The sequence below is a fragment of the Neomonachus schauinslandi genome, chromosome 10 (genome assembly GCF_002201575.2).
Source record: "Neomonachus schauinslandi chromosome 10, ASM220157v2, whole genome shotgun sequence".
Lineage (NCBI taxonomy): Eukaryota > Metazoa > Chordata > Mammalia > Carnivora > Phocidae > Neomonachus > Neomonachus schauinslandi.
In genome coordinates this window covers 734,278-761,097 of record NC_058412.1, presented here as the reverse complement: position 1 = coordinate 761,097, position 26,820 = coordinate 734,278, and the positions used below count along the sequence as shown (strand labels likewise).

The 26,820-nt window shown below is 49.4% G+C and overlaps 1 protein-coding gene across 1 annotated transcript in view; it reads right to left on the bottom strand.

Annotated features, from left to right (window-relative positions):
* The window catches only part of SNTG2 (syntrophin gamma 2), a 158,739-nt gene that overhangs the window by 26,747 nt on the left and 105,172 nt on the right, over nt 1-26,820 (bottom strand). The window contains exons 13-14 of the mRNA XM_044918857.1: nt 22,911-22,982; nt 14,777-14,977 (exon numbers count right to left, since the gene is read on the bottom strand). Of these exons, the coding sequence (XP_044774792.1) occupies nt 14,777-14,977; nt 22,911-22,982 (273 nt within the window). The remainder of the gene's footprint in view (nt 1-14,776; nt 14,978-22,910; nt 22,983-26,820) is intronic.

The window sequence follows — 26,820 nt, the reverse complement described above, 5'->3', positions numbered from 1 at the left end:
CTACACCGTACCCGTAGTAATGATGCCACACCTGTACCTGTAGCAATGATCCTACACCCGTACCTGCAGTAATGATGCCACACCTATACGGGTAGTAACGATCCCACACCCATACCCATAGCAATGATGCTACACTGGTACCCATAGTAATGATGCCACACCTGTACGGGTAGTAATGATCCCACACCCATACCCATAGCAATGATGCTACGCTGGTACCCACAGTAATGATGCTACACCCATACCTGTAGTAACGATCCTACACTGGTACCCACAGCAATGATGCTACCCCTGTACCTGCAGCAACAATGCCACACCAGTACACGCAGCAATGATGCCACGCCAGTAACTAATGGGAATGTGTTTGTTACAGCTGCACATACCTCAGAGGTTCCTGGGAAACCATCTGTGTTTGTATATGTTCTCTTTGGAAAAGAGAATGACATGCTCCCTTCTCACGTCTCAAAAAGGTCTATGGGAAGGTCAGCATTTCCTCTAGTCCTATGAAGCCCAACGGATGAGTCTGGTATCCACTGACAAACGCATCTATTTTAATACTTAATGTACTTCTGGTCCTTTGGGAATGGGTAGTCCCAAACAGACCAGAAGTTAATATGTCAGATTTTTAGAGTTTGGAAAATGTTTTTCTTTAGAGAACAGTGGCCACGCGCTGAGCCACAAAGGCCCGTTCCCGTACTACGGGCCTGAGGGAGAGCAGCAACCGTCCTGCGGGGGGTGGGAGTGCGGCCGATGATGGGCAGGCCTGGTAACTTCCCATCTCTCTCCAGGGGCTGACTGCCACCCAGCGGGGCCCCCGGGCCCTGGGTCAGCATTCCCAGAACTCCATTCTGAGGTGTGACCACGCAGGACTCTCGGACCCAGGAACACGCCTTACCCTTCCTGGCAGCCACGGGGGCCGGCAGAACAGGTGTATGGGGATTCTGAGTTCCTGTGACGCACACAGCGACCACCTCACACACTCCCTGCACACATGCTACGGTGATCAGCCGGGTGCCTGACATGGATCAGGAACACCTGTGACTCCACCCAAAGAAGAGCACTGGGAATCGGCTGATTTCATCTTTCCTTTTCAGGTGGGAACACTGGGCCTCAGAGATTCTGGGCCAATTCCCCAAGGTCATGGCCAGTCCAGGGACGATTCCAGCACTGGTCCTCCTGATGTTAAAGGGAAATTCACCATCTTCCCAGCACAGGACGCAGACTCCCACACCTGAGACTGTGCCTTCTGTCTGTGGTCATTCTTACTATTATTATTACTCACAAACAAGCACGCTGCCCCAGAGGGAAGTATGTTCCATTAAAATATAGGTTTTCATCATCTCTTTAAAAAAGGTATAAAATATTTAAAAATATTTTATAAAAATTTGTAAATTTCGGGACGCCTGGGTGGCTCAGTTGGTTAAGCGACTGCCTCCGGCTCAGGTCGTGATCCTGGAGTCCCAGGATCGAGTCCCGCATCGGGCTCCCTGCTCGGCGGGGCGTCTGCTTCTCCCTCTGACCCTCCCCCCTCTCATGTGCTCTCTCTCTCTCATTCTCTCTCTCGCAAATAAATAAAATCTTTAAAAAAAAATTTGTAAATTTCAGGAAAAAGCCTAAAAAGTAATTGGAAAAAGAACTTATTTTTAAGCAACGCAGAGATGAGGTGTCACCAGACCCGGTCCATCCTTGTCAACAGGATTCTGTGGCCGCCCACACCATCTCCCCGCTCAGCATCCTCATTGAGCTCTGGTCACCTGCAGCCCCGGGGGCTCGCCGGCTGTTTCACGTTGTCTCCCGCTGAGGTACTGGAGGCCATGGCCAGCGTCAGCACACTTACCCGGATGCCACCTCTCCTTGTCCCCATATCCCCTGAGACATGCAGCAGGTGCATCCCCCATGTCCCTGCTTCCATTCCCCAGACCCTCACTGTCCACGTGTGGACAGCGTATGGCACACACACGCACGGCTGGCTGCCATCAAACACAGACACGCATACTGATATGAGGACGGTGAGACACACTGACATGGGACGGACACTGTGGCGGGGGGGGGGTGAAGGCCCCCAGCACCGGTGAACAAATTTCCTTAGGTGGCAGAAGGGACGTTGTAGATGGGATGAAGGAAGGACCCAGCGATGCAAGATGATCCTGGATCACCCTCACCAAGCTGCGTGAGTCCTGGAAGTGGAGGGCTTCTTCCCACCTGGTCTGAGCGCCGTGCCTCGGAGGAAGGGCACCAGAGAGGGAGGCCGGCTCTGAGGTTGGGGGGTGGCGGGCTCTGAGGACAGGGTCCGGGCTGGGGGGACGGTGGGCTCTGAGGACAGGGTCCCGGCCAGGGAGCAGCCGGCTCTGGGGACGGGGTCAGGGCCGGGGGCGGCAGGCTCTGAGGATGGAGCCCCAGCACGTGCTGGTCCCTGCGCTGGAGGTGGATGTCCCTGGGCCTCCAGAGAGAGTTGCTGTGTCAGCAGCTGGATCTTTGCCCTGAGAGACCCCACGGGGCTGTGGGCTGGTCACCCCGCTAAGGCTGAAAGGCTCCATCTCTGCAGGAGCACAGAGCTGATGTGGACACTCCAGGTGTTTCGCTGCATTTGACTGGACACTTCGCATCCAATGTTTCTGTGACTTTCAGCAAATTCACTACCTTCTCCTCTCCCAAGGTCGGCTGAAAATAAACTGTTTTCTCGAATTTGTCCTTGAACAGATGTGTTCTGCTCCATTTCACACCTGCCTTTCCCAAACCGTTTCTCAGGAGCGGTACCCCGGGAAGCTCCCACGGCAGCTCAAGCCGTGAAATCCAAGTGGCCATCGGTGTAGATGGACGCTGGCATCTGCCAAGTTACTCTGCCCGACTGGGAGGTGGCGCTGGCTGGGCGCTCTGGTGCGCTCACGGGCCCGGGATGCATCAGCATCTGCCAGGCTCAGGGACGTGACCCTTGGTTAGGGGCGAGCACGGCTGGACAGAAAGTGCTCACAGACGCTGGAGGTCAGGCTCCGCACCCTTCCCTCCAGCCCTCACGGGCGTCTGTGTGTCCATGCACACCCCAGGAGCTCAGAGCAGTTACTCGCGCGTATCTGGGTTTGAAGACACAAAATGATACGCATCACACTTGCAGAGTTTGTGTAACAGAAATAAGCTTAAGAGAAACGAAATGTTAGTATTAGAGTAATGATCAGTTAGATCTTTCTAGAAAGTCTGTACATGAATGTATCAAGTTCAATTGTGAGGTCATTCGTGAGTCTAGTACAAAGACTGTTCAACCAAATGAATTATAATTTAAAGGAAAAACTCAATTTTAACATGAATTCAGATGAAGCTTGAAAGTGGCATGAGTCCCATGTGACCACCCTGGGGCTTCTTGTAAGGAGAGGTGGAAAGATGCTCGACAGGAGGCATGGAGGGCTTCCCACCAGAGGCCAGACCCCTCCGGGTCATTTGTGGGAATGCTGTACATTTAAAGAAAGAAAAACGTTTAAAGAGTAATTGATGGTTTTCACTGAAATCTGGCTGCAAAACCACCAGGTGAATTGGAATTGCAATAAGCTTCCTGGGAGTAATGAAAACAATCCGGGGCGCCTGGGTGGCTCAGATGGTTAAGCGTCTGCCTTCGGCTCAGGTCATGATCCCAGGGTCCTGGGATCGAGTCCCGCATCGGGCTCTCTGCTCCTTGGGAGCCTGCTTCTGCCTCTGCCTCTCTCTCTCTCTATCTCTCATGAATAAATAAATAAAAATCTTAAAAAAAAAAAAAAGAAAAGAAAACAATCTGAAACTTAATTGTTTAATTAAACTGGTGCTTCTGGTAATGAACCAATAATTATCTTTTAATGATCCCATAAATCTATTCTAATCCAGGTGTTATTTCACTTGATTGTCTCGTAGGTCCTCTGGGTTTACTTTTTCCAGGAGAAATGATAAAGCATATTTGTAGTATTCCACATGGTGTTCCAAAACTCTCACTGATGTTAGTGTTTTGTTTTTAATAACTCAAGCTTGGGATTTCTTAAAAATGTATCTGGAAGATTAATTTAAGCACTTAAGGAAATTATGTTGTGCATATTTCAATGCCAAGTGCTTTACAAACATCAATTAATTAGATTTCATAACACCATTCCAAAAGAAAATGGTATTCATGTTAGGAAGAAGGAAACCAATAATTAAGAAAGTTACATGACTTATTCAAGGTTACTTCTCAGTCTCCTACAAATGCAAAAAGTATTAAGAAGGCAGCACATCTCTCTCGTGTGGGTGCACACACACCACTTAGGGCTAGCGGGAACGCCTTCGTAATGTCATGTTCCCTGGGATGCCCAGCGAACAGCACCTCTGAAACCCTGCATTGCAGCTACCAGCCAGGTGGGAGGGAAGTTGGGACCGGCCGGGGGGCGGGGGAGAGCACCTTCCTGCGTCTCAGTACCCCAGCTGAGGACATCCGGGAGAGTGTGTGGCACGTGGGGGACGCTCCACAGATGGAGGGAACGGAAGAGCCTCACCTGGTGACAGGAATAACGCAACCACAGCCAGAAACTGAGAGAAGCAAATAGGCTTCGGAACAACGACAGCAGCCCGTGTGTAGGTCACATTTATGGAAAGGCTCTTAAATCCTTCCTTGGTGTTGTTTGCTCTTATTTGACGGCATCCTTATCCGTCTGGCCTTGTTTTCTGGGCGCCCAACCAGGAAGAAGAGGAAGCAACAAGAGAGGAGTGATGCTCTTGGGGGTAACAAATAAGAACATCTAAAACGAGATCAAACGGGGGCCCTGGGGTTGGGGGCCATGTGGGGCCCCGGAGTCCTGTAGTAAGGAAGGCAGAATGCCTGATTATGGTGCCCAGTTGCCCCAATATGAGGTTAAGTGGGTGAAGGGCAGGTGACGTTTTGAAATTTACACACCTGAAAGTAATTCCAGATTTGGCTGGAACTAAAAGGGACATCTCTAGGTTTTCTCAAAAATGTGCTGATTAATGACATTTGATGAGTGAAATCATCATGGTTTTTAATAATGTCATCTATAAATCAAATTCATGTCACAAAGTGTCAGAGGGAGTGTTACTGATTGGAAACCATTTCACCCCGTTTCTGACTGGGTGGTCTTGTGGGGGGCCAGACACTGTCCAGCCCCATCTGCTCTGTGCTTCCTTCTCTGAGGACAGCCCCAGCCTTGCCCTTCCCCACCTCACAGCCGGACCCGCCTCGAAGAAAGTCCTGCCACCGCGGACGGGAGCATCAGCAGCCCTTCCTTTCCTTGTTTTCCGGTGCAGGCTTGCTCACCGTGGAGCCGAGTGTGCACGGGGTTCACAGACGGGGCGGACCCACCTTCCATCCGGCTGGCGCTCCTGCATCAGCTTTCAGAAGACGGCACAGGACAGAACCTCCCGGACCTGGAACGAACTCTCAAGATCTTGGCACCGACACCAAAAACACAGCCATAAAAGGAGAAATCCAAAAACTGGACCTCATCAGAACTAACACGTTTGCTGCGTGAATCACACAGAATGTACTCTCAGACCGTCACGCTGAGTGTCTTCCACGCTGCTCATTCTCCTCCCCGACGGAGGGCATCCCACTGTGCTGACATACCAAATATTTCATCAGTCCCAGGCTGATGGACGGTTGGGTTGTTTTAGGATTTGGGTATTAGCAGGTACGAAGGCTTTTGTGCACAACAAGGCGAGGAGTGGAATGGTTGTGTCTTATGGTGGGTGCTTTTCAACGCCAGGACTTGCCAGACCGCCCATGCCAGGGGCGTGCCCCCGTGCCCATTCCTCCACATTCGCACCTACATGTGGTACCCACCGCTGGTCTTTGAAATTTTCGTCGTGCTAAGAGGCGTGCTGGGTAGTTCACTGTTTCAGTTTGTACTTCCCTACTAATGATTCTGAGGGTATTATCATGGGCTTATTTCCTGTCTATATACCTTCTCTCATGAAGTTTATTCAAAAATTTTGCCCAATTTTTGTGTTGGCTTGGTGGTTTTTCTTATTGAGCTTTGAGATCTCTTTACACATTATAGATACAGGCCCTTTATGAGATGTATGCCTTGCCAATATTTTCCTCCCACACTTTGGCATCGTTTTCATGTTTCTTAACAGTTGTCTTGCAAATAAGAGCAGGTTTTTTATTTGGATGAAGTGTCCAAATTGCCTTAAGTATCTTTTTATATAGATTGTGGTTTGGTTTTTGTATCTGAGAAATTTTTGCATCATTAAAAGTCATAAAGACTTTACCTAATATTTTCTTCTTGAATTTTTATAGTTTTGCATTTATACTTCTATGACCCATTTTGAGTTAACATTTGTAGGTGGTGTGAGGTATGAAGCCCATTTTTTGGCATAAATATCCGATTATTCCAGCATGACCCGTTCCAGAGACTATTCATTCCCCACTGAATTATCATCCATGTCTGTCAAACAACATTGTCTATGTATGTGTAGATCTACTTCTGGATTCTGCCCCTTAAAACCTCCTTGTCCGTCTTTATGCCAACAGCACACGGTCATGACTACTCCACATTTTCCATCATTTTTGAAATAGGTGCTGTCGGTCATTCAATTTTGTTCTTCTTTTCCGAAGTTATTTAGGAGATACTGAGTCCTTTGCATTTCTAATATGAATTTGAGGATCATCCTGTCCATTTCCACATAGAAGCCTGCTGGGATGTTACTGGCATCTGATGTAGAGATCAATGACAGTAGACAGTGACATTATTATGTCTTTGGGCCCGTGAACGAAGTCCGGCTCTCCACCTACCCAGCTTTCCTTTACTCTCCCTCAAGCAATGTTTTGTAGTTTTCTGTTACAAGTCTTTTGCATCTTTTCAGGTTTATCCAAATTATCTCATGTTTTTGATGCTGTTATAAATATTTTTAATTGTTCCTTGTATCAGGAAATAGAATTGATTTTTCTATATTGATCTTCTATCTTGCAACCTTTTCCTGTAGCTGAACTGACTTTTCTTGCAGATTCCATCTGAGTTTCTATTGAGAACATCATGAAATCTGCGGATAAAGATGGTTTTATTTTTTCCTTTCCAATCTGGACGTCTCTTATTACTTCTTCTTGACTGGTGGCCCTGGCTAGAGCCTTTAGTCAAGTGTTAGCCAAAGTGATGAGAGGGCAATCTTTGCCTTATGCTCAGTCTTGGGGGAAAAGTGTTCAGTCTCTCGCCATTAAGTCGGATGTTACCTGTGGGCAATTTTGTAAATGATGAATGCCTTTTTATCAGGTTAGGGAAAATTTCTTCCACACCTACTTTGCTGGTATGATCCTGGATTCTGTCACATATTTTCTTGGGTCTATTGAAATGATGACATGATTTCTTTCTTTTAAATTGTTAGCCTGATAGATTAAATTGATTATAAGACCAACTGTATTTTCCTAGGATAATTTTTACTGGATATATTCTTCCTCTTATAGAAGTTATTGGATTTTATCAAGTAAAATTGTGTTTAGAGTATTCATGTACATAAATATAAAGGACAACGGTCTGTAAGTGCATTTTTGTTTCCCGTGTCCTTGTCTAACACTGGTATCAGGGGACGCTGGCCTCTTAGATGCCTGAAAACATTGCCCCCCACTCCCAGTTTTCTGGGTTAGTTTGTGTGGAATTATTATTTTTTTTTAATGTTTAGTACAGTTCACCACTGACTCTATTTGGGACTGGAATGTCCTTCATGTGAAGGGATTTAAGCAAAAATTCAGTTCTTAAACCACATAGCGCTCTTTGGGTTACTTATCTCCCCTTGAGGGAGCTCTGGTGGTTTGTGTCTCACAAGGCGTTTGGCCCCCTCATCCAGGCTGTCAGATTTAGCGCCAATTTTTAGAAGTTGTGTATATAATGTTCCCCTACTGTCTTCCTAAGTATCTGTGTAACTGGTAGTGATATTACCTTGTTCTTAATGCTGTAAGTTGTGTCTCTCTCATCAGCCTGACAAGACCTTCATTCATTTTTATTTTATAGAATCTTATTTTAGTTCACTGATTTTCTCTGTTTTTCTTGGGTTTTCTAGTTCACTGATTTTCCCTCTGATTTATTTCCTTTGCTTACTTCGGTTTAGGCTGCCTGTTGCTGGTTTCAGGTTTATCAGAAGAGGTTAGTCCTCTGGCTTCGGCAGTGGCTCAGTACTCCGGGACTTAGGGCTGCAGAGCGCCCCACGCTGGCCCCAGATCTGTCAGTGCTCCGGCCTCTCCTAACGTCTCCCCTCAGGACAGGCAGGAGAACAAGGGAGAACAAACGGTCTTTGGAGATTCTTTAGGAGCAAAAAGGAGAAATGATCAGAGACCTTTTCTGAAACTCAAGGTCCTCTGTGGAGGTGACCAGGTCCGCAGGGGCAGTCCTGACCCGGTTTTCCACGGACGGGGCCATGCTCAGCTCCACAGAGGTGGAAGTTAACTTGGTTATCTTCGTCTGCTAGAGATGGAAGCTGCCGTCTGGTGGAACAGACAAGCTCCAAGGTCGGTCCATGAGGCTGCTGGAGGTCATCGAGTGCGTGTTCTGTCTACCCAGCAATGGCATCCAGAAGCATCCTGGATGCAGTGCTTACGCTCGGGGACTTTCTTCTCAAGGGCTCTTTGGACTGCTCAAACCACCTCTGACTTCCCTCATTAATGGAGGAGTTAAGTTAAATAAAATCTTTGAGCACATGTTCGTTTTACATTTTCTTGAGAGTCACGATCTTACCTTTCACGTGTTCATTTGTAAGAACTATGCTGGCTCCAGGGGAGGAAGTGGACAGGTGGGCACCTGCTCTCATGCTCTCTGGAGCGCTTTCGAGGGCAGATGAGCTAGGTGCTGCACACCTGGTCTGCCTGAACAGATCACCCTCTGGCCACACACCCAGTTCACTTGTCCCCGTCACTGGCTGTGCTCTCAAGCCTCAGCTTACCGAGAAGATGGGGGTTAAAACACCAAGCTGACCACAGCACGGCGTAGTCTGCATGGATGAGGGAATGGGAAAGGAAATGCTGGGGACTGACTCAGGGACCTGGGACCAAAATACTGACTTTCAGGGCCGCCTCCAGGCCTTGGCACTGCTGGACCCTGCGCCAACCCCAGGGGCTCTGGGACCTCACCTCCTGCTGGTAGAGGCCAGTCTCCTCCATTGGCCCACCAAGTGGGGCTGCAGGGAACGCAGCGAGGGCAGCTCGTTGGGTGTAAACGGGCGTGGGTGCTCTCGGACGAAGGCTGTGACTAGGGGACCCACAAGCTCCCAGTATTTCCCTGGAAAACTAGATTCCTGGACCCATTACGTCCCCTTAGGTCTGTCTTTGCTGTGATTTGAAGTATTCCAGAAAATATCTGCAGCAATTCATTCCCATCTCCAAAAAACTAAAATGTTTATGATTGTCCAAATGCTTTTTATCTGTGCAGAGAGGATAATAAAGCAAAAATGGTTCGGGGTCACGTGACAGAAAAAAAATTCTGGTTAACAGTGTGAATCCAGAGAGAAACATTCATGAACGTGCACAGGCTTGCCCTCTTGAGCACCCACTCATGCAGCTCCTGGGGTGGCATGGGGGCCCCAGCTGAGCCCCAGCCGCTAACCGCCATCAGAATCAACTTCCCACCTGTGTCCTGAGCGACACCCAGGCAGAGGCCAAGAGCACACGCTCCCTGATTTCTTGTTTCTTATCATAAAATCACCACACATAATAATGACCTCTGGAACGCAGGCCGATTACAAGACTGCCCTGAATCACCTGTCTGAACGGGGCCGTAGGGGCCATTACTATGAAAGTGTGTATGACAGGCCGTGCGGTCAACGGAGAAATGCTGGAACCAGGCCGTAGGAGCTGCTGGCTCTGGTCTCAGCCCTGATCCCGGAAAACCCCGCACGCCCCCTCATGTCAGCAGCTCTGATCTGGCTCCTGGTTTGCTAGGTCAGTGTGTGGAGAGGTATGGGGAACCAGCCTGCACATGTGTGGAGGGGAGCAAAGCCCATGGACAAAGGCCCTGCGGCAGGGTGCGTGCGCAGATGCCCGCCCAGAGGGGCTCCCTTCAGCGTGGGTGGGCGTGGGGCACATGGGCAGATGCCCACAGAGGACAGGACGGCGCGTGAGGGGCCACGGACACCATCAGGCATCGTGACGCCCCCCAGGAGGCGGTGCTGACAGAAGCGGCGGCTGCAGGCCTGTCCTCCAGTCCCCCGCAGAATCCTCCACAGCGCTTCCTTCCCGCGGCACGTGGCTCTTCGTCCGAACGGCAGACCCGTGCTCCGTATGCCTGTTGCCATTTCAAAAGCCTGTTGCCATTTCAAAACCCTCAAACGAGGAGCTTGCTGACTTGATAAGTAAATATGCGAGCAATTCCTTAAGTTCGGCTCCCTGCTTTGCCAGCCCACTCAGGTGGGTCACGTTTCTCAGCACATTTCCTTGTGCTTGTAATGTTTTATGGACACACTCGGTTGCCAATATCCTAGGCAATCTGCTCTCATATTAGAGGTTGTGTAGTCCAGCCTGCGGGCAGCATTTTCCTCTCTGCAAAGTCCCTGAGAAGCAAGACTCTGTTTGGATGCCTCTGATGACAGGGCACTCACTACTCCCCAGAACGGTCCATCCTACTATTAAACAGCTCTGGGGGTCAGAACATCCTGGCCTTCTTTCTCTGTGGCTTCTGTTTCTGACTCAGCTCTGGACGCAGGTGCCTTGCACAGGATGGACGAGAGGGAGCCCCAAACCCACATGCTCTCACTCACCCCGACTTGGGAAAGTCTCTCTGCTTCGCGGGCTGGGTGCACCTGAAGTCTGAAGACAGCTTGGCTGGAAGAGAGACTATAACTCCTTGCAAAGTGCATTTCCTCCCAGCTGCGCGAGTTCTATTTGGAGGAGCTAACCCTGCGCGGCCCCCGCGTGGTGACAGTCCCCAGCGCACAGTGGGCGGGTGGTGCTCACACGTTGCCCCACCTGCAGGTGACAGCACGGGACAAGTGACCCCTAAACGCGGCTGGAATCGGAAGCTCTCCTGTTGGAAGGACATGATGTCTGGAACACAGGGAGTCGTGACTGAGGTAAACCTCCACGGATGGGTCACACTCCTGCGACTCGGGCTGCCTACGTAGATGTCACTTCATTTCTCATACGGCACCAGCGAGAATGGCTCAGTCATCTTGAAATAAGCCAGCCACCAACCCCCTGTGGCCGGCTGGTAATCGCTTCCTCTAACTGAGCTTAAGGTGTCCACCCCTCTTCTACCCTGGAGGGAGGCTAACCGCACCCCTGGCCCCAGAGTGGACACTGGTCAGCAGACAGCATTCCCTGACAAGCATGTTAATCCACTGGGTTCATGACCTAATCTGGCAAAATCAGACCCAAGGGGGGACGCTACGGTCATCCCACTGCTGGGGGAGAAGCGCCCTCCTCCAGGGAAGGTGAACAGAAGGCCGCTGCATCCACAACCAGGAGGGGAGGCGTTCTAAGCAAACACCTGAAACTCCAAGCTCAGTGGGGTGGAAATGGGAAGAGCTGGTGCATCTTCGGGAAGCCCTGTTATCAGGACGGTGACAGTCCTAGTGTGTTGTAGCGCAAGGCAGGGGATTCCCGCCACTGTGGCCAGAGGCAGCCGGCCAGATGCAGAGACTTGATACCGCATGTTGCGATGAGGAAAGAGATTTTCTGTTTTTCTTAAATTCTAAGAGGATATTGCTGGGATAAGTAAAAAAAAATTAGATGGACTGGTGTGGATAAAATGTACAACATTTTGCACATTACAAAGCATTATGCGCACATGATGAATACATTTTTAGTAAGAAAGAAAAAACGGTGCTGACGTCCGTGTAAAACCATCTGAAGAACGTACAGCATGACACCCACCCTTGCACCTGAGCCCGGGGGGCGGTACAGCACACACAACCAGGGAAGTTCTTCTGTTATTTTTGAAAGAGAGAGAGCAAGAGCGCGAGTGGTGGAGGGGGTGCAGCGGGAGAGAGAGAGAGAGAGAATCCCAAGCAGACTCCGCTGAGTGTGGAGCCCGCCTCAGGGCTCAATCTCATACCCCTGAGATCAAGACCTGAGCCCAAACCAAGAGTTAGATGCTTAACCGCCTGAGCCCCCCAGATGCCCCAACCAGGGAAGTTCTCCATTCAGTCGTGCGTGTGTAGGACACCTGGATTTCAGATGCCTGCAGGAGATTTGTAATATAAGTATGACTTAAAATATTATTAGTTTAAGAATGTCATTGAGCTAGAGCTGGGTGGGAGGCAAGCACCCAGCTTCTACAGCACTGAGCCCAGATAAGGTGCACTGAGAAACTACTGGGGAGAAATGTGCCCTGAGTGTAAATCCAGACCTCTCTTTCAGAAATCCTTACAGAGAAGCACGAATAAGGAGATTAATGCAGGAAACCGTCGGCCTGCAGCCTGCTGAACACAGAGAAGGAAACCAATGTCGTCCATATTATAAACATGTAAACCTTGTCGAGCTTTAAAGCTGGGATCCGGGCTGGCGTCAAATCAAAGTCTGAACACAGGAGAGAAGCTGCTGAATCAGGCAGACACAGGACAGGGGTGGCAGCACTGACCAGTCGAGAAGCCCGCCTGCCCTGGGCCGCCTCTCGCACACGCCCCCCTCCTCTGCGCTGGAGGCAGCGTGTTGCAGGGGAGAACACGCTTCGGCACAGAGACGGGGTGGGGCTGGTCACTGGTCACATGGCTCATCTCCGAGTGACCTTGGAGGGGCCACTCAGTCCTTGTAAACGGAGTCTTCTCATCAGTGAAAGGAAAAAGAAAACAGTATCACATCTTAGATGTACTTTAAAAGATTAACAGTGCGTACAAACAGCACACAGCTTGGCACAGGGCACACATTCAAATTAACAGTTTCCATAATGGCTCTGGTGTGCATACTCTAATCCTTAATTTACAGATTAAGTAAAGGTGTTTGGAGAACTATTTTGCCCACGTTCAAGGAGGGAGAAACAGGTCAGGCCAACCCTTGATCCACCACCTTCCAGAGGATATCCTCCTTCCTTCCCACCTCCGAGTCCAGAAAACCGAGGCTCTGGCACTGGACGTCAGCACCTGGGGGCGAGGAAACCCCGTGGGATTGTGTCTTGGAAAGGCTCAAGTGGGTATGAGGATTCTCAGACTTGGGAGGCCTTGGGAGACCCTTCCCTCCTGCACAAGGCGATCCCACTCTCTCCAGGAGCACCCATGGCACAGTCTGGCCCGTTACCCACATCACCGGATGGTCACCGTCACAACCACACTCATCCTTGCCCCCGCTAGCCACGAAGAGATCCTCGTTGTCCTGATCCTGGATAATTGAAAATGCCTCCCCCAGAGCTTGCCGGGCACACTGCCCGCCATGTCCTAATCCAGACTTCACGTCCTCTCTTCTACAGACTGCCCCCTGGCCTTCTCCCTTCTTCCTACTTGCCCCAAGTACCAAGGACTCTGCAAAGGGAGAAGCCACTTCCTCTGGAGGGATTTCCGGCTATGAAAGCACGGTGCCCCCGAGCCCAGACCCCTTGCTCTGGACACAAGGGAGGGAGAAGAGAGAATGGAATCCACCCAGGATGGTTGGGACCCTCATTGTGTTATGACGGGCATGGGATGAGTGGGTCCTGCAGCCTCCCTCTACTGCAGAACATCATGGTGTGTCTCCTGGAGGGTGTCTCCCCCAGGGGCTCAGACGGCCCCCTGCCTGCAGCACAGCCGTGGACGCCGTGGACGCCGTGGACGCCATGGAGTGATGCTCGCCTGAGGTAAGAACGTAAAGTTCACCTGGGCCAACAGGGGCTATCACTCGCGCTCTGAGACTTCAGCTGTGTTCAGGGGGTCTGAGCTGCTCACAGCTGCTACGAGTCCGAGCAGGTCCCCGAGATCAGGGAGTCGGTGTTTGGTGCCTCAGGACCCTCCCACATCCTCCTGCAGCAAGCGGGTTACCGTGAGCTTCAGAACCGAATTCCAGGATGCCCTGCTCCACTCAAGAGGAGGGTCACAGAAGAAACTGTGACGTTGGTCTCCACAAAACATCTGAGTGTGACCTCACCACGTGGACCCACGGGTGGCGGTGATGCTTAGACACTCACAGGGAGGCCCCCGGGCCTGTGGCGGCCAATGCACCAACCAGGAGAGCAGATGGCAACCAGGATCTTCCCACTCCAAACACACGTGTCTGAGGGAGGGGGCGGTCTTCCGCGGCTGAGCTCATAGCCTTAGGGTTACGGACGCGAGGCGGGATGAGCCCAGTGCTGTCGGGTGGCTAAGTCCCCTCCCTGATGCATCACGTCACTGATTTCTTGCCTCTGGTTCATAGGGTGGCCTCCCCGTGGAGGGGTTCATGATGGTTCATGATGGTAAGGATTGAAATACCTTCTTCCTGACACTTTCCATCGACACATATCCAAGTGTGTGAGTGATTCACCTGCTGTCCTGAGAAGGCCCAGTCTATATTCTCCTCTGGATCACTAAGACACACAGGAAGGGCCACTGCGTGCCGTTACATGACCATCATCCGGGTTTCTTCACAGCGGATTACTCACGCGCTGTCTGCAGAGAACAGTCTGTCGGAGCCTCACTAAACAGGAACGTGGGTGTGCTGTCCCTTGAGCCCCACAGAGGGAAGCAAGTGGCTCTCCCCGCACATTACATGTAGAGATGCAAAACCCCCTCACTCCTCCCCATTGTGACCCCGTCAGCAGCCAAACACACTCGCTTGGACCTGGTGACCCAGGGGAGCACACTCGACTTTAAAAGATTCATTTCTTTCTGGAACAAATGCCTGAGCACCGAACTGCAAGGTGAGGCATCCACATAGGTTTCCCCTCAAAAGCTGGGAGTCGCTTACCCTGCTTCTCTGAACTTCCATGGAAGTAGCTCTTTGGAAAGACCTCTCCCACACAGCCAGCTCACTCCCCAGCTCCACGCTGAACAGGTGACTCTGGCCGTGGCCGACCAGGACACTGAAGCAGTAGGGCTGCGTGTCCTCAAGGCCGTGAGGCCCCAGGCCGAAGTCCGCGTGCAGCCAGTAATCCTCAGCGAGCCAGAACTGGAAAGCAGAGTGGGTAGTGTGTTAGTGGGGGACGGGGTTCCCCACTGAGGGTTGGGACCCGACACTGCAGATGTCCCGGAGCTGCCTGGACTGGGACCTGACTGCCAGCCTGCGGGGGACGGCTGTGACCCCGGCCAGCCACACCTGGGGGCACACTCAGGAGCAGGTTGTCCTCCAACATGGCTGCTGGGGAAACTAGCCCCAAATAAACATGATTTTAAGTAAATTACAGCCAAAAGCACCTTTCACTTAAAATTCTGGTAACCGGGGCGCCTGGGTGGCTCAGGCCTTAAGCGTCTGCCTTCGGCTCAGGTCGTGATCCCAGGGTCCTGGGATCAAGCCCCGCATCGGGCTCCCTGCTCGGCGGGAAGCCTGCTCTCTCTCTCCCACTCCCCCTGCTGTGTTCCTTCTCTGGCTGTGTCTCTCTGTCAAATAAATAAATAAAAATCTAAAAAAAAAAAAAAAATTCTGGTAACCACAGCTGCTTCTTCAATGTTTCACGTGAAAAACAGAGAGAAAGTCAGGAGACCTTCGTGCTCCAGTTCGGCATAAAGCCAGCAAACAATGAAGAGAACATGGGCGCTAACTGCAAGTGACCGTGAGCTCCCAGGGCACTGCAGCGCCCCCCACCACCTAGCTCCGTCCCAAGGAAGAGGACCCCCTGCTCACGATACTTCAGAGGCTGCAGGACCAGGACCCTCACTCAGGATTGACAAATGTTAACCCAGCGCTCCTGACCATGAGGAATGAACGCTTTAGAGACACCTTCAAGAGCAAAGGTCAGAGCAGAGTGACCCTGCGGCTGCACTTCCTTCCTGAGTCCTTTCTGGACACAGCAGACGCCGCCGGCGGCTTGAGGCCGCGCTCGTCTCAGAGATCCGGTGCGCAGAGCTGTGGGCGGCAGGGCGGTGCCTGGCCTGTGTCTGCTCTCCCTGCCCATGTGGGCTGCCTGCCGGCCCGCAGCGCCCCTCCAACACGCCTTCCATGTGCACACAGGAGCACACATGCGCACACACTGGAGGACACGCACATGCACACACTGGAGGACACTCGCGCACACACACACTGGAGGACACATGTGCATGTGCACACACAGAAGCACACGCCCCAACGTGCCCACATTGCCCTGTGCTGTTCCTCTGTGCGGGCTCAGCCAGCACCACCTTGTCCAGCGAAGGGGACGGAGGGCAGACGTCCTTGCCAGGGATGCCGGGCGGCCGGCGGGACCGTGTTTACTGCCACTCAGGTGTGGGGGAGGGAATGACCCCAGCTGCCCAGGTGTGGGGGCTTCTCACTGTGATTTTGAGATATTTTGATCCAGGTGGGCCATCCAGCCAAACCAGACACACCCCATTCACACGCATGTTCAGTTAATTCCCCAAATGCACATGAACATGGTCGTTGGCCACATGCTTCTTATGCTCTCTGGGCACCTGTCTGCAGATCAGAGTGAGGGCTGATATACGCAGGTGGCTCGTGGGCTCTGGGTCCGACTTCCTGCTGGCCGTGCGGACGCCTCTGTCTGTGCAGGACTGCCCTCTGTGCTGTCTGCCCGCAGCTGGTTCCCAGCAGCATGGATTCCTGCACAAGGCCAGACACCTCCTGCCTCAGGGGTTTGCGTGTGTGGGTGTGTGTGCGTGCGCGTGCATGGGTGTGCACGTGGGCGTGCGTGTGCATGGGTGTGCGTGCGCATGGGTGTGTGTGCATGTGCATGGTTGTGCCTGTGTGCGTGTGCATGCGTGTGCATGCATGCGTGTGCATGGGTGTGCATGTGTGGGTGTGCATGGGTGTGCACGTGGCGTGCGCGCATGGGTGTGTGCGTGTGCATGGTTGTGCGTGTGTGCGTGCGCATGGGTGTGCGTGCGTGTGCATGGGTGTGCGTGTGTGGGTGTGCACGTGGGCATGCGTGTGCATGCGCATGGGTCCGTGTGTGCGTGTGCATGGGTGTGCGTGTGGGCGGTGTGGCCTGTGCACCGTGCCTGCATTCCTCATTCGAAATGAACCTGGGAACACAGACTACACCTGGATTTTGGAGCCCCCCCCCGGGTCCTTCACTTCAGCCTGGGAAACAAGCCATTCAGTAAATAAAATGACATGTCATAAGCCAGGAATAGCAAGCACGCTTTCAGAAATTCTGTCTGTAACTACTGAGTGTAACCATCAAAGACTGTTGACCAAACACGACCCCCTCAGGAAGCGTCTGTCCAGCGAGGAGGTCAGTGGGACGGCCAGTCCCGTTCTCTCCTGTCGCTGGGATAACTGGGGAGCCCGTAGTTTCATAGGCTTGAGATCCATCAAGACCTGAAACCTTCCTCTGCCAACTATTAGCTGTTGACCTCGGCCATTTACTTCTCTCTGAGCCTGTTTTTGAACTTTCAAATGCAGACCTGAGGAGGAGGCTGCACACACATCCTCAGCTCACACTACGTCATTACGGGTTTGCACAAAAGCACGTTGTCTTTAAGGCAATGCTGAGCAGTGGGACGGTCAGTGTGAGCTAAGATCCAGCTCACATTAAATATTTTCACCCACATAGCAATTTGACTCTTTTGAATTACTTATTTAGAGCAATTCTGAGGAATTTCAAGGAGTAACGTGTTTACGACTCAAACCAGTGAGCTGAGCTCTGTATGTAAGAAATGGGAGGAACTAAAAATAGCTTTTGAACAACCTGAGATAGCCCATGACAGAACACAAAAGGATTTCAGAGATGTCTTTACTTTCTGTAACACAAACTGTTCAGCCTCACAACAAATAATGTGCTATTAATGTGATGTAAGTGACCTTAATTCTCCATGTGTGGTTCATTCCCGGTGTTTTAGTAGCGCCTTTTTGAAATAATAACTCAGTCAATGTGAGGTCAGTGATTTGCTATGACACAGTTCAGGCTCCCCTAGACCTCTCCCCAGTCTCCTATCCACAGAGCATCTGCATTAGAAAACCTAATTATAAATCCCTTTGAGATGCAAACCCTGTTAAGAGCCTGCTGCCAAGTCCACAGCCCAGGTTTGTCTTTCTTGGGGACCTGGAGCCTTCCCCTGGGAATGCAGACATCAAGCAACATGGTGCCCCTGACTTCAGGCCTCCATGCCAGGCAGGAGCCCCACATCTCTGTGTCTGTTTCCACTTGCAAAACTAAAGCCTACCCAAAGAGAGAGACAGCTCACTTTTACTTTGGGTCCCACAGTTGGGACCTGCCCCCCCAGCTCTTAGAGACCCCCTGCCCTTTGCAGAAATGCAGCTGAGCCAACTGCAAAGTCTTCCCTGCTGTTCCCTGCAAGCTCTCCTCTGACGGGAGGGACTTCAGGACATTTACTGAGGACCCCCTTCCCTGGGAATCCCAACTACAGAAACCCACTGCTTTGCCAGTGATGGAGAGCAGGTTAGAAAACTCTTAAGACTTCAGAGAGATTCCTGAACATGATGCTTCCAACAAGTGAAATACAATAGGATATAAGATCAGCTGGGGCGCACCTGGGTGGCTCAGTCATTAAGCGTCTGCCTTCGGCTCAGGTCATGATCCCAGGGTCCTGGGATCGAGCCCCGCATCGGGCTCCCTGCTTGGCGGGAAGCCTGCTTCTCCCTCTCTCACTCCCCCTGCTTGTGTTCCTGCTGTTGCTATCTCTCTCTGTCAAATAAATAAATAAAATCTTTAAAAAAAAAAAAAAGATCAGCTGGAAGCCAAGCAAACCTGGGTCCTATCCAGCCTCCAGTGAGGTTCCAGGGAGTTACCCTGTGCTTCTGAGCTCTGAGCTGTGGGGGAAGATAATGAGGATCAGCTCAGAAGTAAATGGGGTGTTCAGCAAGGCTCCCGGAGGCACTCCCCAACAGCAGACATTACTATCTAGATCCTCTGCCAAACATGAGTAAGCTTAAGTTTACTAAAAATTTTAAACTGAATATTCTTATGTTGAGAGGAAAATCCATCTACTTTCCTGCAGGATGCTCCTCACTGTTGGACGGCACCTTTATTAGCCGCTCTCCAGGAGCTGTGCACAGTTTATGTCTCTTCTGCAACCAAAGCTGACCGATGCAATTTTCTCATCTATTTTCTAATGAGAGTTGAAATAGAGAACAACAAGAATCAGAAGAAGTAATCTAAGAATCAGAAAAAGTAATCTTTAGAGAGAAAAAAGTCAGAAAAACAAAACTACAACTACAAAATTTAATTCCCGGACTGCATACTGATGACTGTCCTTGGAAATGGTCATTTTAAAACACTGTGCCCTGCGTGCCAGTTCTTGGAATAATCATTCACTTACTTTACTCTTTGAAAGATTAATTAAATGCTTATGGATAATTTTAAGTGTATGTGTGCAGGATGATCTTCCGCAACAATTAAAGGTGTGCACAAAAGGATATACCATTTTTTGAGATCACTATTTAAGACTTCCAAACACATCACTTGACCTGCAGAATACAACCTCCTTTTTAAAACTGTTAAGTGCTACAAAATTGTCTTTACTGTTACCACTTGCACCCTGTAGGTTTGACCTCATGCTGTAGCCGGTCTCCTGGCTAATTTAATGGTTTCATAATCGCTTCATAACAAGTGTACTGACAAAGACTTTCCTTCAGTCTTCCTGGGAAACATGCTGGATAAAAACAGAAACAGCTGTCTGGTTTATTAATGAAGAACAGCCACACAAAAGGATGATCCTCCGGAGATATCCCAATAACAAAACCACACCTCCGACATGTGGGAAGCCATATAAACAAGGTGATAAAAAGGCCAAAATGGGACAGTGAGGAGCCTTTGTAAAAAAAGATAAAAGACATCAGATCTTTCTATAAAATTCTTTTTTTGGAATATCGATGAATAAAAGTCTACACGTAAGAATTGTCATGAGAACAGCTTCAACATAACATTAATTTTTTAGCATTTTGATGACAGTATTATGGGAATGTGTTTCCCTTGTGTGTATTACTACTACATGCAGCCTAAAATTCCAGATCTAAATTTAAAATTCTTTTTGAGGATATTTAAGGAGGCCAACCAAAATTTAAAACATTAAATTTTCATTCAAAACTTCTAATTTTTGATTAATGATTCCTTAGGGTCAACTTCTCAGACAAACACACTAACAATTCCATCAGGTATGTTTTTAACTTTTGACCTAGACACAGACTTCCTATTTGGATTTGCATAGTTGAGAAGGAAACGGGGGGTTCTATGCAGGGGTCACAGCCCTCCTGCACCGGGACACAGGACAAACCCTTCCTGGCTTGTATTTCAGGCCTGTGCCTCATTTACCGTGGAGTCAAAGCTCTCCATCTGGGCTTCTTGCTGCTGGAAGAAATCAGTCCTTGATGGAAATATCCCCAAAATGAAGGGAGCTCCTAGCTGGTTGGACACAACTCCCAAATTCATGCCCCTGATAACGCGGTCAAGGCTTGCTGTTGGTCTTTTCAGAGGAAGCCTGGAGACAGCCTTAATCACAGTGTATATGACTCACTTCTGAGAGCTCAGTGAAGCCCACAGGTCGACCAGACGTCCCCACCCTGCACACGGGCCTCGACAGCAACAAGCACAGTCCAGCCAAGTGCAGCCCGCTCCGTCACGTATGGTGGGCATCGCCTGGTCTCCGCCCGCATGTATACGTCTACATATCATATATATGCTATCATGTATGTCACGTGTCATATGTTATACATATGTTTAGTGCCCTGCTGTAACCACAGAATATGGCAGAAATGATGGGTTGTCTCTGATGGAGAGCGCCAGCAGGCTAGGGTCAGAGGGCAGCCTCCAGCAAGGCGCCGTGCCCTCCAGTCCAACATCTTCCAGCAACCGCATTCCCCTGTGCTGCGTTTGGCCGGGACCACAGAGCGTAGGCTGAAATCCTGATTCACCTTGTGCGCAACAGTGAGACGGATGACGCCTGGCCCCCAGGGGCTGGGATAATGCGTGTCATTCTATACATCTAAGTGTTTGGGTTGTTTGTTTCCCAGAAATAGATCACCAACCCAGAGGCAGCTCTCTCTCTCTGGGACTTTAATTTTCATGCATGAACTAATAATTGAGCGAATGAGTTTCAACTACTGCAGAAAGGTAAGTGAAGAGGAAACATGTGAAGGTGATATAAGTAAACATCAGGATCACTAGTGGCATTATAACCAATTAATACTCTCACGGCTTTGTTAAGGGTGTTAGTCCAACAACACCTCTGATCCCTGAGGTTCTATCTAGCTTAATATCTAATGACTCAAAGGGATGTGTTAGTGCAATAAAATGGTGTTTATTTACAAGGACTTGTCAAGCCGCAAACACTGCCTGGCACGCACCAGTAGTTTTGAGATTTAGATGCATATTAACATCACCAAAGAAGCCTAAAGAATCAAGACAGATGTCTGGGCCACATCTCATACAAAATGGAATCTTTAGCTCTGTGTTAAAGCTCCCGCCAGGTGACTTCTGTAGGACAGGACGGAGTCACCGGCAGCACACTGCCCCGGACTGCGGTGCTGGTGAGTCCCAGCTCCCAGGATGCACTGGACTGAAGGGACCTCACACATGCCCGGGAGGCCATGCTGAGTGAGGACTTCACTACGGCCAGAGAGACAGCATCACGCTGAATTAACACAACCCCGCAGAGAGAACCGTACAAGGGAGAATACCAATACCACTTTCATTCTGCAGATGACGTAACTGAGGCGTAAAGAAATCAAGTAAAATTTCAAGGGGTGGAGTCAGCCCGTCGAACTCTAGAGCACGCGCTTCACACACAACCACAAACCCTCGGTGGCACTCAACCATCCCCCCGCTGCCTGTATGCCGTGGGCCGGCCTGATCTCAGTGGTCTGCGCCTGGGGGGCTGAGGACAGTTGCCTGCGACTCTGCCCCCATGACCTGTGGTGACGGCCCTGGGTTCTCCCTGAGCAGCGACTGGAGGCCAGACACACGGCCTCCCAACCACCCTGGGCACAAGCCACAGCTGGGAGCAGGCCTGGGCCCACCGCAACTGCCCCCAGGCCACCAGAGAGGGGTAGGACTGACTCCCCCAGGGACCATCTGCCTTCACTTGAGCCGGCTCAGTGACCAGGACTGACTTTCTTCCCCTCATTTTCCATCTCAGGTTCCACTTCCCAACCTTTTTGTATAATTTAGTGTTTTAAAGAATTCTCTACTAGCCTGAGATCTGCTAAAAGTCCACCAGTGGGATAACTGTGTCTCTGAGGCTTGTGCAACTTGGTGGAATCCACATTCACCCAGTTGCCTTCATCTCCAATCTAGCAACACATGACCACTGCAAGCAAGCAGGAGTCCCACCAGGACTCACGGGAAGCCCTGACCCTCGCCCCCAACCCCACATGCCCCGGGGGAGGCGTCAGCCCAGCAGAAACTGAGAACTGATTCTGCTGCAATGGATTCACTACTTTGGAAGTGTTCAACTAAACTGGATGATACAAAAGCTTGGGATGCATGTTACAGGTAACACTTTGCCCTTCCTTAGCCAGTGAGTACTTTCCCTATAATAGCAGGCGACTATTTGATTAGCCATTCTGGTCAGCTCAGTGGCTGATAAGAAAGCTGCTAGGACTCAGGTTTTTATCTGATATATTAAAAACAATGACAAGGACAATAATAACCAAAGATTCTGGAACATCTTACTGTAAGTGGAGGCAACTAAAATACCCTCTCTCCAACACACGTGCACATACACACTTGTGCACACACCATCCATCCACCTACCCACCCATCCACTCACCCATCTACCCACCCGCCCATCCACTCATCCATCCATCCGCCCATCCATCCGCCTACCGACCCACCCATCCACCTTCATGAACAACAGGATGGCAACTGTGAGGATGCGAAAATGGGATGAATACAGAAGATTTTCAGGTTATCTTACTACTTCAACGGACTCTTTGAACCCAAAGGCACATCTTATTTATATGAAAGCACTCATGTGCAAAGAACACGTACCTTGTGAAGTTTAAATAGTACCTCACAGAGGTTGTAGGTTTTTTCTGCTTGTACCCAGTCTAATGTGCTAACCTGTAAGAAATATAAAACATACACATAAACCACAAGCGTTCTCCTACTATGCGAGATAATGGGCATGTCACTTCAGTGTAGGGTGTTCACACACATCGAACTACCTCGTTGTACACTTTAGAGATACTGTGGTTTTGTCAATTATACCTCAGTAAAGATGGAAAAATAAGTTAAGTATACATGAAAACGAACATGCTACTTTAATTGGATAGTTGTAAACATTTACAGCAATGGAGTGAGTCTTTCCCTTAAGTAAATTCTAAGCCGTGAGTAGGATGGTAGGAACACTAAACCTTCACGTGGCCGTGGATTTGAGTCACCTGTGCTCACCTCCGTTGGGGCTCGGCACAAGCTGGTAAGGTAGGGGCTCGTCTATCACACGCATTCAGGTACAGCTGCAGAATTCATTTTGCATTCTACACTGACTCGGATGGACACTGAATTCAGGAGGAATTTTAGGTCAAATTTAGAGAACTTAGGAGGGTGACCAGTGTGTGTGTGAGTGTGCGTGAGTCTGTGTGTTTGCTGGAATGTGACCTGAAGTGTGTGTGTCCAGTCTTGTGATTTAGGACTAAACTCACTAGTCTGTTCCATTCCAGGAATAATACAAACTTATTAGCTCATCAATTTAACTGAACATGTTTTTGATTGGCCTGACATTGCGTTTTACAACTATTTTAATGATAATAATGATCAAATCATCTGATTTTTTTTAAAGATTTTATTTATTTGACAGAAAGAAAGCGAGAGAGAGTGTGCATACACAAGCAGGGGGAGCAGCAGAGGGAGAGGGAGAAGCAGACTCCCCCATGAGCAGGGAGCCGGATGCGGGACTTGATCCCAGGACCCTGAGATCATGACCTGAGCCAAAGGCAGAGGCTTCACCGACTGAGCCACCCAGGTATCCCAAATCATCTGATTTTTGAGTGCTGTTTTATGGCTGACAATTCACGTTCGCATGTATGATCTCTACACTAGAATATTTCACACATAAAATCTGAAATAGTCAACACTGTAACAAATTTGGTTTTTATTGCTCACCCTGCACTTACTTTCCAGCCATTAAACATACAAATAAAAAATGAAACTAATCACGGTTCACGGTGTCTTTGAAATGTTGGAAGTACCTGATGTACTAAGTGGTGACCTTCTTGAAATCGTTCCGCTATAGAAACACCGGGAAGCAACCAGGCATTTCAAACCCATCACCTCGGAACATTTCACCGAAGAGTTAATGACGCAAGAATCACAGGGACATGTGGCCACTTAGTATCAACTGACCCCGAGTTAAGTCCTTACTCCTGTGATTAAAAATGCGAAAGGTAGAATACAACAGCTACAACAGCGAGAAGGTCAGTTAGAGTGATAACTGGAAGGTGATTTGGGGTACAGTGGAGCTTGGAGGCTGCAGGATGCATGTGGACACAATTTTTAACTTTTCCAGTTACAACAATGCTGCTTATTTTTGAAGAATCATGAAAATACAAAGAAAAAAATTACATTATTCAGAACGTTCCCCCTTATTAGCTTCCTTGCTGCTAGGACCTGGCACCATAAAGGCTCACGTCAGTGTGTGGGTTTGCCGTCCTCAAGCTTTGCTACATGAACGCTTCTCTGATTCAGAAAAAGCACAAAGTGTTCCTGCTTCTGTTTGACGCAAATTGCCTCCAAAATATCCATGATGCCCTTCGGGCTCCTTTCACCTTTTTTAAATTAGTTATAACTCTGGAAACTGTCTGGGCTGTGCCAACCCAACACTAAACCCAACCATCTCACAGGCTGGAGTGACTTAGGACACGGTCGTCCCCGAGACAACAAGATCAGCATCTACTAGTAAAGTGAAAAATTATATACCAGTGTGTGTATCCACATATATACGTGTAATTAGAAGGTAAATATAAAGTTCAAAATTAGAGGTCTGGAGGACAGCAGTCAGTGATGGGATGAAATTTCTGAAGGAGACGTTCCTAGAGTTTTGAACTAAACCTGAGCACAGCCAGGAATTACCTGCGAAGCCTGTTATGAGGCATATTCCTGGCACCATCTGATTCAGATTTAGCAAGTGTGGCGTGGGGCTCAGAGATCTTGACTTTCAAGTAAATTTATTATTGATGTATTAAAAAGGGCTCTTGAATTATGAGGCCATGTGACCCAGCAGCATCAGCATTACCTGGGAGCTTGCTAGAAATGCAGAATCTCAGGTCCCACCCCAGCCCGACCTGGTCAGAACTTTGTCTTAAAAATACGCGCCGGTGATGACTCTGTTGTGGTGAGGTCTTAAGAGAACAATCCAAGGGTAAAAAGCCTGACCCCTTTTACAAGGAAAGGCAGACAGACAGACGGTAGCGGGGAGGAAGGATGGAGAGTGAACTAGGAAAACCTTATTTACACAGAGATGCATATTCAGTCAGAACTCCTTGCTTTGCAAACTAGATGCTCCCTGACGTAACCTCCTTACATCAGAGGTCCTCAGATGCAGCCAGCGTGAGCAATTTGCACGGTTTCTCAGGAGGGCTAAGATCTCCTGATAGTGAGAGAGGGATGCAGACTGGCATTCGGAGCCATCACCACACCTGCCTGTCTCTGGAAAAATGCTTCCAGGGGACGGGGATGGGATGTGATCCCTTGATCCTTACACTCATTCCTGATGACTCAGAAATCAGGAAAAGGAAAAACGATCCATGCTGACACCTCAATTTTTCCAACCAGCTGGCAATGAAAAGGGAATGATCAGAGTGAACATTTGTAACCACATGCCATTGCTACTTTTCCCAAGTCATGAGAGTTAAGAGTTTCTATTTTATGGGACCATATCTGACTTGAAACGTTGCAGAAATTTTAGACTATAAGATGTAATAATTGGCGTCTTTTGATATTATTGTGGAACACTTTCAGTGCAGTCCCAGAGGTGACACAGAATAATTCTGTATTTGATATACAATTGTCTAATATTTCTTCAGTCTACAAATCTTCAATTAAATTATTTCTTTTCAGGTAAAAAAATTAAATGATAGAATATATTTGCCTAATTGACATTCTTAAAATTGCCTCTAATATTTCCTGCATGTCCACAGGTAACTGCTACATAATTTATATGTTAATGCTGTAAGATGCTATAAAATTGACTGTTACTAACACATTTTAATGATGTTTGAAAACATGAGTAGCTCACGTTTTCTCAGATTCCAATTTGCAAGTCAGAAATAACAGGCTGGCAGGAAGAAGAGCAGAGTGATGAGAATTATCCTGGCTTTAATCCACACTTGGGAGCACCTCCCAGAGCCTGGAAGTCCTGGGCCAGCCCCCACCTCTGGGTTCTGCTTCCTCTGCACCGGACGCCCACCCGAGACGGAAAATGCTGATGGACCTCCCCTCCCCCGTCTCTCTTCCAGCCCTCTGTCCTTCTTTTCCCTCTTTTGCTTCAATGTCATCCCTTTGCCTCGTCTTGATGGAGCTCAGAAACCATCCTTGAGTATAGGACTTTCTCTTTCAGCTCTTCCTAAATTATTTGTCAGAGAATCTTTGGACCTTCTGAAAATGTATTCAAGTATTCTGACTTGAAGTGTTGAGACACAGGCTCTGTGAGTGTGGTCAGGCTTTCTGAGCAAACTCCCCTGGGAGGAAGGTTGGATAAGTGGGTACAGAGATAGTGACTGGTCAGGGACATTTGCCTTCTGGAGCGATCTGGTCTCATTCCACAGGGTGATGAGCAGCAGCCTCTCCTCTCTCAGAGAGCCCTTGTTTACACGGCCAGTGAGGTACAGTCTCTCTCTTGTGCCATGGGTGCCCTCCCTTCTCAAACCTCTGTCTGTGCAGAGCACGTCGGTGCTCGCTGCAC